The following is a 14,283-nucleotide window of genomic DNA, read 5'->3' as shown; positions in this document are numbered from 1 at the left end:
GACAGACTGTATATTACTCTTATTTTATCCAGCTCTGAAATTATTTTGTTCAAGTTCATCTGATAATCAGATCCTCTCTGCACTCTTATCGTCACAGATACAGTGATATCAGCTTCGTTCAAACACAATATCTGATGTTCTTCACCTCCACGAGATCCTAAGAAAACACCACATAGTTTTTGTCTGCAGTCCAAAGTCATGTCAGTTCAGGCTTATAATGGTGACAAATTGCCAAATTTTAAAAAGGATAGTGATTCATATAAAAATGTGTTATAATACGAATACACAGTAATATAGGGATCTGGATTATTTTAAAATTTCAGCTTTTGTACGTAATGCTCAATAACAGAACTTTGCAAATCTATATTATCTTTTCTAACAGAATTACAAGTAACTTATATGCATTTATGTAATATACAGGATGTGTATCTGTGATTTAAGACTTGAACTGTGATACCAAAATAAAATTTAAACTAAGCTGCGAGACATGTCTTCATTACATTTGAGAGGACATGTAACCGGCAACACTAAGGCAGATTAATCTCCTGACAATATTCCATTTAATTAAAAAAATTCATCATAAAAAGACAAAGTGGCAGTCTTTTATGACTTCTTAAAAAAGGATGGATGCCCGAAGTAGACACCCACGATGCATTTAATTTACCCTTGTTTCCCAGTGACTCTTTTTTTTCTCAAGGTGTTGACTCATCTCATTTTCTTGACATAGAAACTCTGATCATCTCAAGATGGAAAAGCTTGTCTTCTCATCATAACAGGATACATTTCCAGTGATCTAGATTAGAAAACAAAACAACTGGTTGCAGATATGCCATGATACCATTGCTTGCACTAATGAAGTAGGTCATGGCTATTTATATTTTAATTTCTGCTTTTCCATCTGTAGGGACCAGTTAAGATAATCTGACCAGGGGTGTCACCAGGAATTCTAGGCCCCCTGAAAAGATATCTCAGTGGTCCCCATCACCACAGCCAACCCTACAAAATATAACATTGCAGCTATAATACTGGTTCATTTGCATTAAACAAAAATATCTGCTTAAAACTATCATGGTTAACTAATTCAAATCTAACTAGATATCAATATATATATATGTATATATATATACATATATATATATATATATATATATATATATATATATATATTTACAATTTCTCTAAATGTAACTGCACAATATTGACCATCAGACTGTCTACCTCTGTAAACAAGATTATTTGAAGCCACGTGACCTTTGCTTAACAATAAGGGGGTATAATGTAACCTCATGAAGTAAAATAAAACTCTAAAAACCTACAGTTTACTTTCTATTAGATTCAGCCACACTTGATGCTATGAAAATATGACAATTCCCCACTTTAGGCACGAGACGCGAATCTCATGGAGCCGATCAATCTCGTCAACAGGAAGAGACTCCCCTTTTTCCCAGAAAGGAATTATGAATGTTTGTTTATTTATTCAGACAATTTTAGTTATCTTATTGCAGTTATAACAAAAGAAAAGAAAAGCGTAGTAGAAAACACATTTTATTTCAGTCTCATTAAGGGCCCCCCTACCCACTTTTCCCCCCACTACGACACCCCTGCATCTGACTTTAAACCAAGAAAAACCCTGAAATTAGCTTGTTATCACAGGAAATTGGAGTACATGAAATGTATTGATGCATGTTCACTCAGGGCTTCTGTAGAAAAGAGATTATGCACCTGCTCCACCTTAATATGTCTCAGCATTTCACCCTGAACAAGAGCAGTTTACACAAATCTTGGCATGCCCCTTTTTTAAAATTTAAAAGCTGATCCTTTTCTTCCCTTGTCTACTCCGTCCATATGCAAGCTTTTATTTTGAAACGTCTTTTACCGGAAGTTCTTACTGGGCGGATTCACCGGTGTTCACTTCCTTGTTGTAGGAAGCTAGCAGAGCTGCAGGATGAAAATACTCACTATATTTACCTTATTGTCCGCTTATTCATTAGCGGACAGCAGCAAAATCCATGTGAGTGTGTATTTGTTGCGTACAGCCATAAATGTCCCTTCAATTTATTTGTTTTATGTTAGAATTGACATGAAATGCCGTTTCCATGTTAGCCTCTGTGCTGTCAGTGTAGGTGTTTTGGTGATGTGTGGTTGATTGTTGTGCAGAAACTAGGTTTAAATATTGACATACTGCACATTGATCAATTTCCCCCTAGGATCAAGCGGCGCAGTTTTTCAGCAGTGGTCACACGAACAACTGGGCTGTTCTGGTGAGTTTGTTCATGTCTGTGTAAGGGCTGAGGACATGCTAGCTGCATTGATTTTCTGAATGAATGATGATGAGCTGTTTGTGTCCGATTAACCGACTCTCCGACTCCCACTTCTTTCTCTTGTTATGGCATTGCTGTAAAGGTGTGCACATCCAGATTCTGGTTCAACTACCGACATGTGGCCAATACTCTGTCAGTCTACAGGAGTGTGAAGAGGCTGGGCATCCCTGACAGGTGAAACACATGTTCATGACCTTATAATGCCTGATATATTGTATCATCTCTCGAGTTCCTGTAGGGATATTGATCCAGAGCATTTAAATTTACGAGGAGCTGATGTTTAGAAGTTGAGGTGGGATATCAATATTTTGTCATTTTTTAATCTTCTGTTAATCAGATGTTGTGGTGTATCTTTATATAATTGTCTTGTAATTTATAAATGTCACATAATTACTATATCATGATGTTATTGGTATTGTAGGCCATGGATTATTGAGGAAAAGATGCAGGGCTCTGTTCAAACATCAAATTTAAACCCCTCAAATTTCCCCTGACCTGTAAGTTGGAAATTGCTAATCAGTCAATCATGCCTTGTAATTCTTTATTCTATCCTCCTGGTTTTTGATTAATAATCTGACTGTAGTCCTGTGGTATTTAATTGCTGCTTTGACAGAGAAACATAGTTATATTAATACACTTTTGGACAATCTACTGGGAACAAAGAGGAGTTGTTGGGAACAAAAGGAGACATAATAAATACATGGGAAAAAAAGAGTTTTAGATACACTGCTCCTGCAGCCTGGAACTTGCTGCAGGAGAACTTGGGTTTGAGTTAGCGTGTCTAAAAGCAGATTGAAGGCATTGGAGGAAGATGATCAGCTTGTAGATGCTTTGACCGATGAATTCTGTGATGTGATCCATGATATGTTGTCATATTTTAGAATCTTGTGTTTGTCTGTAACGTTGTTGGAACGTACTGCTGCTGATCTTGGCCAGGACACTCTTACACACTCTTAAATACATTAAAAAATAATATAAAATGTTATTACTCATGTCAAAGGTATTGTACTTGAAATAGGGTTTCCAGTCAGGAAACAAGGCTTGTTGTCCAGATTTCAGGAGTAGTGTATTTATGTTGTGTTGTTTATTTATTTATTTGAAAAGGAACAACGCACATAAATCAACATTCAGACAAATGTGAATGTGCTGGAGTTGGCCAGAAGGCTAATTTTTATTGCCAGTCCCTTCGTTAATTGTTGTCTGGCATCAAAGAAAAGTACAGAATTGAAAATAAATAACAAACAAACTAAATGTTAAGCACTATTCTCCAGTCTATTAATACACTTCAACTGGTGTTCAGTTCAAACAAGCAGGCAAATTCTCTTCAATTGTCCCCAACCTCTCTCTTCCAAACTTCCACATACTTCCATGATATGGAAGTGGACTACCGTGGCACAGTTTTTGTTGAACTGCCGGATTTATGTCATGATAATATGACACATTATCCAGTCTACATATTCTGTAAAGAAAGTGTGAGCCTCCTTCAGTACTGGTGTATGTAGCTCAGGTGTGTTTTGCTCTCACAGGGTTGGCTGTGTTTAAATGATTGATTACTAATTATCAAACTTTCTGTCATCCTGTCTTTTTCCAGCCACATAGTTCTCATGCTGGCTGATGACATGGCTTGTAACCATCGAAACCCCAAACCTGCCACAGTGTTCAGCCACAAGAACATGGAGCTGAATGTGTACGGTGACGACGTGGAGGTGGACTACAGAGGATACGAGGTTGGTTTTCATTGCAGTTGAGCAGTGACACTTCACTTAACTGTAATTTCTGTAGGAGCAGTTTATTACATGAATTGAAAGTCTTTTTTCTAAAGTCCAACGTCTACAAGCCAATATCTTGAATGCTTAAAAGGGCAGAATGTTCCCCAAGGATTAAAGAAGTAAAAATTATATATAGATGTTTTTACTTCAGAAGCAAACAAATCATCAACAAAACATCTCCTTTAAAACTCACATGGACAAACAGAGGGGAACCCATGAGTGTCTTCATTATTACTTGACCAAACCTCAGCGGCAAATCCACTCTATCAGTGATAAGTATTTGAATGTTTACTCTGCTTGTTCAGCTGGTACATGTTCTGCACTGTAATATTGTGCAGGACAAGCGAAGGTGAAAAAGAGAAAAGCAAAAGATTAAAATCCTTCATTGTACAATCAGCAGATGAAAAGTTAAGTTTTTGGAATCCACGTGTTCTTGACTGGAGTCATCATGTTCAATTAACAGTATCAATCTTCTGTCTAACTTGCACTTTTTCTAACTATGTTCCATGCTTTGTTTTGAAAGTCCCTCACTTTCGGTTTCCTGTCCATGTTTCAGGTGACAGTGGAGAACTTCCTGCGTGTTTTGACTGGAAGACTCCCGCCCAGCACTCCGCGCTCCAAACGCCTCCTCTCTGATGACCGGAGCAACATCCTCATCTACCTGACAGGTAGTTAGAGATCAACACTCATATTCAGTCAGAGAGTGCTGCTCAGTGCAGGGAGCAGTCTATGATTGAAGTAACTTGATTCATTTTCTGTGTCCTGGACTTCGAGTGACTTTCAACAACCTGCACAAACATATTCCACGATCAGTCCTGCATGAACGCAAAGAGAGTAATATCACAGCGCAGATTCAACTAGGAAAAAGTTTTTCTGTAGGTGCTCAGGTCTTGATTTGTCTCAACAATGGCATCAACAAAAGCCAAACTCCGTGAATATGTGACTGTTTTTGTGAGAGGAGTTCCTCATATTCTCTGACACAATGTTTTTAATAAAGCTTTTATGATGATCAAATAGTTTTTATATCAGCTGACCTATAAAATTAAAGAACTTGACTGTGTTATAGATGTTAAAAGGCTAATTTGATTACTGCAAAAGTGACCTTTATGAACCACATATTGTCACTGTCATGTAGAAACCTTGTATCTCCATATTTTCTAAAAGAATTTTAGTTAATCAATGCTATTGATCTCCTTTAATGCAAGTCAGTAGGTTTTCTAAAGTTTCAAAGATGAAAAGTATTAAAAAAAATGTTTTTGTGTTTTGTGAGGAACATGGAAAGTAGTGATTTTGGAGATACAAGGTTTCTGCCTGACAGTGACGATATTCATGTTCATGATAATTTTCCTCACATAATGATTTGCGTGACATATTTAACAATCTGATGATGTATGTTAAAGATGAAAAGTTGGGAGACTCAGTTCTGATCTGATTTTTGAAGTTGTTTTTTTTAATTGCACCTCGATGTAGCCGCAGCGTCTCGACCCTTGCAGTGTCGGTTGTGTCTCCCTCACAGTGTGCATTGTGCACAGCTACCTGCTTTATTCTTTTTCTTATTATTATGCATTATATATCATATTTTGCATTATGAATCACACATGACTGAATTATTGATCGTTTGTCTGACAGGCCATGGTGGGAACGGCTTTCTGAAGTTCCAGGACTCAGAGGAGATCAGTAATGTGGAGCTGGCTGATGCTTTTGAGCAGATGTGGCAGAAAAGAAGGTAAATCATATGGCGAACAGCATGATGACAAGATAAAGAGAGCCTTAGGAGGTTAAAAACAAATATTGTTTACTTTCTACGCCCACTTAATTTCCGGTCCCTCTTTTCCCTGAGGGCCAATTAGCAGCACAGCGTGTCAACAAACATTACATCTGCATAGAACTTAGCACAAACAAAGATCTATAATCTTCTGTAGGCACTATTTTGAAAGAGAGGAGGTGTTTGTGTGTATGTTTTGGTCATGTGAAGCGGCATCTTGGGGAATATATATAAATGCTGTTGATATGAGCAAAATGCTTTTAATGTCAGGTTCATCATTAACAGCGGGGCTGCATCAGTGTTTTGATGGCCGGAGTTTTCAGGAGTAACTTAACTCGAGCTAAAGGTTTGCTGTCTGACATGGACAAAATTATCGTCTCGCTGCTGAAATGTTGACATAATGAACTCAGGATGTGGTTTGTGCACAACTTGACAGTAAATGTTGCCATGTCGACATTAGCAACAAATTCAACCACCAGTGATATTTGAGTATTGCTGTTACCAGAATCAGACAGCACTGTACTTCTAATATTAAAATGACTTGAGTGTGTGGAGGCGTCTGTTTTCAACACAGTGCTAAAACAGTTGAACTTTTAGACTACCCTTCAAAACCGTGAATGATTATGAAAATTATGACAAAGAACAACAGAAGCATCAAAAGAGAGAGAGAGAAAAAAGAAGAAACAGGAAAAATTAAAGTTTTTCAGTGTTACTGCCTGGCTGAAAATGTGCTGAAAACTTTTCACAAAATAACCTTTAAAAATGACACCTCAAGTAAAATGTTCTGTATGTCATATTTTCAGTGTCAGGCTGAATTGTAGCTTCATTGTATCTTGATCAACATTTAAGGCGACTAAAAATGTTAACCTTGTTTTCAGTTTTGGAAATAAGAGGTTGAGGCTCAAATTATGGCGACAACTTTTAAAGGTTTTGGCTGCAGTACTACACGTGGAACTACAACAGAGCACACATCAACACTAAGGTTGATCCTGATCAGAGGTACAGCAGACTTTCAAATTTCCGTCAGAGGAGGTCACCAAAAAAGTCTGTGTAGTATGCTTTGTGTCATCTCTTACCACTTAACAGTGATGTTTACATACAGTATGTTCTCACTGGTACTATATGTCCCTAACTGTTTTGGAATCAAATAAGAATCAAGAGGTCTCCTGAATCATAAGGCTGTGTGGAAACTAGAGCTATAAAGTATCTAGCTGAAAAACACTAAAGAGCTTCATATATCAGGAACTACAGGGAGTGGTAATATTTTTTCAACATGGGTTATTTCTACCAAGAAGTCATTTAAGTTTCAAATGGCCATGTGATACATATTTATATCACAGTATTGATCTATAACTTCTTGTAACACAGTTCCTGACAGAGTGAGGGGAAGTGCCTCTTCTCTTGAGAGATAGTTATTATGTAACTTTGTGATTATTGCAAAGGTGGTATATGTTTCAGGTGATGTAATGGACATCTACGTAAATCCCAAGGCCTTCACCAAAAGCAAAACTTATAAATCAACACCAAAACAAAAAAACACAGCTGTGAGACCCTGAAATGCTCCTTAAAGTTGATTGGAACTACTACTTCATCCCCATGAGGAATAAAGATGATCCGAAGTGACTAATTTCTTACTCATTTAAATTCCAACTAACCAACTAGTCCAAAAGTTACAGGACTCAGAAAACAGTGAAAATCAAAACGGCTAAACACAGGATCATCTGTGGGTCAACACTGTCAAGTTGGTTTACAGAGCGTGGCTAAGGTTTGCAGAGCTAGCACCAGCAGCCTTCAATCCTCCCTGCTGGTTGCGCAGTACTCGTGTCAACTGGTTATATTCCAGTTTAACCACACAGCCTACACACAACTTCATCTCCTTTTTCTAGATTGAACCTGTGTGATAAACCCAAGCTCTAATGAAAGCCACGCTCTTTTTCTAAATGAATCAGTTACCTTTGTAGGTGTTTGATTTTTGAATCCCAAAACACTGAATGACTCAAAGCGTCTCCCCGCTACCAGCCGCCCCCTCTCCTGACCTCCGAACATATCAACAGAGAGCGTCTGGGTTACAGTCGGTTACCCAAGGCTGCTGTATAAACGATCCTGGTGATGCCGGCTTTGATGATATGATAATTGCAGGCTTGATCTTCTAAATTACAGTCACCATAGAGACTTGGCCATCCTCCTTCATCGTCCCCGAAGAACCCCAGAGCAGACAGCTGAAAATAAAAGTCTCATCACGTTGGGTTAAACGGGAGGAGAGGAGTTAAAGTAGAATCTGTCTTTTAGGGAGAAAGGGAGGAAGGAGCTGTGTGAGGGGGTGTGTGAGGGAGACTGAATAGAGCTGTTGGTTTTCCTTGGTCACCATGGCAACTGCAGTATGAAAGATGGTTAGGAGGTCTGTGTGATAGCAGGTTTTATTGGAACAAATGGATGAGTGATATACCAGCTATCTCTCCTCTACAGAGTTTTTTTCTGAGAACATATGTGATGCTTTTTGTGTATGATTCTATGTGTTCATGATTGTTTGTGTGTGTGTCTGTGTGTCTGTGTGTCTGTGTGTGTGTTTCTCTAGGTACAACGAGCTGCTCTTCATCATTGACACCTGTCAGGGAGCCTCCATGTACGAGAGGTTCTACTCTCCAAACCTCATGGCTTTGGCGAGCAGTCAAGTCGGAGAGGACTCCTTGTCGGTGAGTTTTCTGTCCTCAAGGAAATCAATTGTAGCTCCTGGGGTGGAGGAGTTAATACTGATGCCTCTTTAAGTCCAAAAAAGGCAAAGATGACCTTTAGAGATGGGATCGGCTAATTCTAGGTTGTAATTTTTAATCTTGCTGCTCGGGGGTCGGTGTCCTTTAAGACAATCAGCTCGTTAGAGAAACCGTCGCTCTTCTTTTTACATTTTGCACAAATATTCATATTGAGTGTTACATTTATCAGTAAAAAGAAAGCAGGATAAAGCTTCTTTTCAAAACACTACCCACCCATCTACAGGATTAATCAGCTTAGAGGGGAACAAGTACTGCTTTGTCCACAGGGGGGCGCCAAACTCAACACAAACCAAAAATCTCTCACAGTAGCTTTAAACATCACAAATCAGTGTGTCAGGTTTTCTGATCAGCAGTGCAGTTTGAAAGCAGAGGGAAACAGCTGAACTCAAATCTGTGTTCATAAATCTCACCCAGAGTTTCTCCTTCTCTGAATATGAAGTGTGATTTACACACTTCTAAACTACTACAGAATTTGTGTATTCACAAAGGTTTGCTATTGAAGACAGTGACCCCATCCTAAAGTTCTCACCTGAAATTGAAATATTTAAAACACACTCATGTTTGCATCAAATCAACATTTCTCTCAAATGTTTTTTTTTTGTCTTACCAATTATATGATAAATAACTAGCAGTTTATCCAGTTGATAATAATAGTTGTTAGTCAGCTTAGGCTACTCAAACCTGGCAGAAAAACTCCTGGAGGGTGAATTGTCTTCCATCAGCTTAGAAGTGTAAGCTTGTGTTGTCATCCTCTTGTCTCTGTCTGATGTCACTCACTTGTTTTTTCATCACTTTCTTTCATGTGGGATGCCGGTTTAGCCCTGCGCCCTGTGAACATAGGCTTCAGACCTTGAAGCAGGCGCCCCAGGTTAAAATCAAGCCGAGTGTCACTCCTACTCTCTCCTTCCTGTTTCCTACTTTGTCCACTGCCCTGTCTTTTCAATGACGGCATAACAAACCCGGAAAATCATCTTTATTACCGAGCAATGATTTGAGACTTCACATAGTTTCTGTTTTTTGTCAGTTTTCCTTGATTGTGATAGTTTAAGAGTCACAGAGTTGCAGAGTATTGGAAGGCATTAAATAGTGAATACATTTATAAACAATTTGGACCAACAAATCAACTGACTGGTAATAAATGTAGAGCAAGTTGTAACCATCTCACATCTGAATCGCACTGTTTTTCCTACTGTGTATGTTTTTAATAACCTGGTGCGATTTTATCTGTGCAATAGCTTACTTTACTATCAATCCATAAGATAGAAGTGTACATAGTGTGTTTATATCTGTAATATTTTATTATTATTATTATTATTATTATTATTATTATTATTATTATTATTATTATTATTATAAAGTATATCTTATCTTATAAATAATGAATGACTTCAGACAGCCATTGGTTAATTTCTGTCCCCGGAAAATGGATCATTTAATCAGCCACTGTTGGGTGATGGGAACAGAGTAGGCTCTGCAGAAGTGACCAAGGGGGTGTGGCTTCTTTCTGCCTGTTTTTCTGTGTTTCAGCTGATGACCTCATCCCTCAAACATCTCTCTTCTCTTTGACTCTGTTAATGTAATATCTGAATACACAAGAAGCACTGTAACCCAAGCAGTTTCTTAAAGGCATGAGCTTTCATACCCACTTAGCAGTTTAAGCTGATTACTCACTAATTACAAAACCTTGCCTCTGAAAGCAAGTGCAGAGTTTCGAATATTATATCCTGGGAGTCTGTGCGTGGTTTTCATTCATCAAATTGTCTGAGCATCAATCTTTTCTCTCAGAACGCTGTGGTAATATTAGTAAAGTAAACTGCACACAAATATAATTTTGTAGTCATATATTCTAAGGGGAGGGAATTCTTTCTACCATGTCATGTATTTAAATGAGAACTGGTTCTCAAACGTTTGTTTTACCTGGTAAAAGAAAGGTCAAATAAATAAAACAAATAAAAAGGTATTAATTGATTCTTTTAATGACCACACAGCCGAGCTGGTAGAATTTTTGTTATCAGTACAGCTGCAGGTTCCAACATTACATTTAACAGTAGACATAGAAACATAATTGTAATAATTATTTATATAAAAAGTACAAGGGCCATGTATGACAGATGATCTAATTTGATTGATTCATGACAAATAGAGGATTTTGTCCATCTTCAAAAATCAGGGAACTGAAATCTGATCCAAAACCTTATAAAGTACTGTTTCAATCTTAGTTTATCATGCTCATTTTTCCTTCTGTGCTCTTTCAGCATCAGCCAGATTTGGCGATAGGTGTCCATTTGATGGATCGTTACACATTCTACCTACTGGAGTTTCTGGAGGACATCCACCCCGCAAGCAAAGCCAACATGAATGACCTGGTGAGGATGCTGTGCTGTTTTCCTTGGAGTGCCCTTACTTAACGTCATGTTGAGTGCATGTGTACTGTAGAGCACCAACTGTTCTTTTATAAAAAAAGATTAATTGCATTGTCTCAAATGTCAGAAAATAACTGAAGAGGCCCATGAGCTTCCCAGAACCTAGGAAAAAAACCTTTTTGAAATACTTCTACACTACCACTCCAAAACAAAGGTATTTAAAGCTCCTGTAGGGAGTTTTTGTCAGTTTTTATTCAACTGACTGAAATGAATAATGATACATTTTTTTGACCTCTAACCTCTGTCCTCCAACACTGCCAAAGCCCACACCATGTTGTGGTTTGTGTCCATTCTCTTCAATTTGGTGGACGTCACTTTCACTCAGCTCCTTGTGTGTTCTTACATCCCTCACTAATTTCTCAATGTCTCTCATCATTTTTTCTGCTGTTGTTTGGTCAGCCATTAAACAGAAATCTTAAGTGTTTTACTCTCCAAATACACTGAGAGAAATACTGTGAATACTCCGCACGTTGTGTACTGAGGATATCAGAAAGTAACGTTTTTCTGCCACATGGTCAACGGGAAGAGGGGAAATCATAAAGTTTATAAATGAGCCAGAATTTCTGTGGATTGATTTGATGTGGTATGTGATCAGGTTGTCACTGGTATTGCTCTTACTGTTCAGAATTAATAACTGTTGTTAGAGTATTTTGACCAATCAGAATCAAGTATGAAACACAGCTGGGTAATCAGGAAGAATGCTGGGTAATAACAGATAATATGACTAATTATAGACTGATCTAAGTTAACTACTTTATTATAAATAGAAGCAAAAATGACAAATATTTTAGGCCTCAGCTGCACATTGTAAGACTTAAGGGTTTTATATCACTCAGGTAAGTACTTAATACTGATTTGATTTGATTGACCATTGGATTGTTGGTCCATTTATCCATGGATTGATAGTCAGACAACACATGTGACTTCAGTTTGGTTTCATATGAGGATTCATTTAATAACTGGAAACATTTTGTTTACAAAATCTAAAAATAATAACTACTTGTAGAAGAGTACTGCAAATCCTCATACTGGATTTTTTGTGATGCATGGATTGTTACAGAGTGACTCAGTCCCTCTAAAGGCAGGGTTTGGGGTTTAGTACCTTCAACAGTCACAGCATCTGTCCTGCACTGCCCTCCTCTTCTGCCTCCTGTTCTAAAGTTTCTGGTCCTAAAGGATCCAGATGAAAGTCACACAGGCTCACAGGACTCTGCACATGAAGCAGAATGCCTGAGTCTGTTTTAAGGCTGTTGGCCTTTGACACATGTTGGTGGTGATGGTGAGTTCATGCTGCTTTGGGGCCCTGGCTCAGTCTAGGCGGCACCTCCCTTTTCATCTGTTCCACTCCTGCAGAGATCTACAGGCCTCAGGGATCACCCCTCATCCCCACCACCCACCTCGTCTCTCCAGGAGCTACAATCAAAAACACCTCAAATCTCTACTCTGGAAAGAGTAATAAGCTTAAGTCGGAGCACATTGATTGAGCTCGGACTGAGTGCCAATTTTCCTTTCTCTGCAGATGCACTTTTTGTTCTGGTGCTATTTTGTGGAATTAAGGATCAATACTATCGATTTCCCTGACAAGCCCAGCAAGTTTCGTCTTTTTATTCTGTCTGAAAACGCTTACCCTTTGATGCAACAGCGCTGCCTCAACCTTCATATGAAACCCTCCGCCAGTCATGTGTTTTTTGAAGCCCGATTTGGTTGATGAAGATAACGTTCAGCTCAGTTTAATGATTTTATTTTCTTTTTGAACGGAGAGTGGAGTCGTACGGCATGCTCATGAATCACACATTCAAAGAGGATTAACCCACAAGTGGCAACACACCAGGCATGGAAAGGCTTTTAATTGATAATGACATGCACAAATGTCAGACCCCATGCCTCTAATCTTTTCCACACACTGACACATATTTTAACACATCCCACTGGAGCTGGAGCCATGTTGGATGCAGATGGCTACTTGTTGCTTCTCGCTATCACTGTCTGAGTATTTAAATCCCGGTCTCCTGGCGAAAGGGACCCACACTGTGTGATTTATTCTTTCCGCTTAAGCTCTTGACAGCACCATGAGTAGATTTCTTCAGTATTTACATATTTCTGATGTTTGTTTTGGTTTGGTTGAGTGGCTCTTAAAGGAACAGCCTGTGTTTATTGCTTTTATTTGCATATTTCTAAAACTCTGTTTGTGTTCTGTCTGCCTCTCTAGTTCAAAGTGTGTCCCAAGAGTCAGTGTGTGTCCACTCCGGGCCACCGTACTGACCTTTTTCTGAGGGATCCAGGAAGCGTCCTCATCACAGATTTCTTTGGAAGTGTTCGCAAAGTTGAGATCACGATGGAAACCATCAACCTGACGGAGCCCATCAAGCAGGCAGAGCAGAGGTGAGCTGAGATTTATTTTTTTCACCCATTGTGTTTGTTCCCTTCAAACAACAGAAACAGCAGCTGTATATGGTAAATGGACAAATGCTTATATCGCACTTTTCTAGTCTTTCTGACCACTTTAAGTGCTTTTCCACTTCTCGTCACATTCACCCTTTCACACACTGATGACAGAGGCTGCTATAGTAAGGCACCATCAGTAAATTAACTGTATCTCTTTCTCTAGTCTTTTGACCACTTAAAGTGCTTTTACACTACATGTCACTTTAACCCATTCACATCCCCTTCACACACTGATGGCAGAGGCTGCTATGTAAAGCGCCCATCAGTATTAACTAATCCCATTCACACACTGCTGACCAAGTCACAGGGAGCAATTTTGGGTTCAGTGTCTTGTCCAAGGACACTTCAGCATGTGACTTCAAGAGTTGGGATTGAACCACCAACCTTCCGATTGAGAGACAGCCAACTCTACTACTGAACCACACTGTTGTGTATTTCCCACAAAGTCAATCATAACCTTTAAATAAACATAACATAAGAAGTAAAAGACATATAGATAATACTAACACACTGAAATAAGTGAAATCAAGCACTCAGTCTAAACATCAAACATTGCAATACTGGCCTATACAGCTTCATACATGTACATACATACACAGACAGTCATAATGATAAAAACTCAAGAAGTCAAGAAAGTGATTAAAGAAAAGTGATAGTGTGTTTCCACCAAGCGGTCCAGTTTGGATCAGTATGGTTTTCCAAAAGACACAGAAAAATGACACATTGTGGTCTGTATCGGTTACATTTATGTCAGGTTATTTTAGTTAGAATTTTTGGGGGGCATGTGTT

General features: G+C 38.6%; 1 protein-coding gene across 1 annotated transcript in view; it reads left to right on the top strand.

The window, feature by feature from the left end:
- Window positions 1-1,874: 1,874 nt before the first annotated feature.
- The window catches only part of pigk (phosphatidylinositol glycan anchor biosynthesis, class K), a 44,220-nt gene continuing 31,811 nt past the window's right edge, over window positions 1,875-14,283 (top strand). The window contains exons 1-9 of the mRNA XM_034703428.1: window positions 1,875-2,011; window positions 2,208-2,261; window positions 2,404-2,495; window positions 3,913-4,048; window positions 4,647-4,758; window positions 5,720-5,816; window positions 8,431-8,548; window positions 10,882-10,992; window positions 13,259-13,431. Of these exons, the coding sequence (XP_034559319.1) occupies window positions 1,946-2,011; window positions 2,208-2,261; window positions 2,404-2,495; window positions 3,913-4,048; window positions 4,647-4,758; window positions 5,720-5,816; window positions 8,431-8,548; window positions 10,882-10,992; window positions 13,259-13,431 (959 nt within the window). The 5' untranslated portion in view covers window positions 1,875-1,945. The remainder of the gene's footprint in view (window positions 2,012-2,207; window positions 2,262-2,403; window positions 2,496-3,912; window positions 4,049-4,646; window positions 4,759-5,719; window positions 5,817-8,430; window positions 8,549-10,881; window positions 10,993-13,258; window positions 13,432-14,283) is intronic.

The sequence above is a fragment of the Notolabrus celidotus genome, chromosome 15 (genome assembly GCF_009762535.1).
Source record: "Notolabrus celidotus isolate fNotCel1 chromosome 15, fNotCel1.pri, whole genome shotgun sequence".
Lineage (NCBI taxonomy): Eukaryota > Metazoa > Chordata > Actinopteri > Labriformes > Labridae > Notolabrus > Notolabrus celidotus.
The sequence above is the reverse complement of the archived record's forward strand: the minus strand, read 5'-3'. Positions and strand labels throughout refer to the sequence as shown.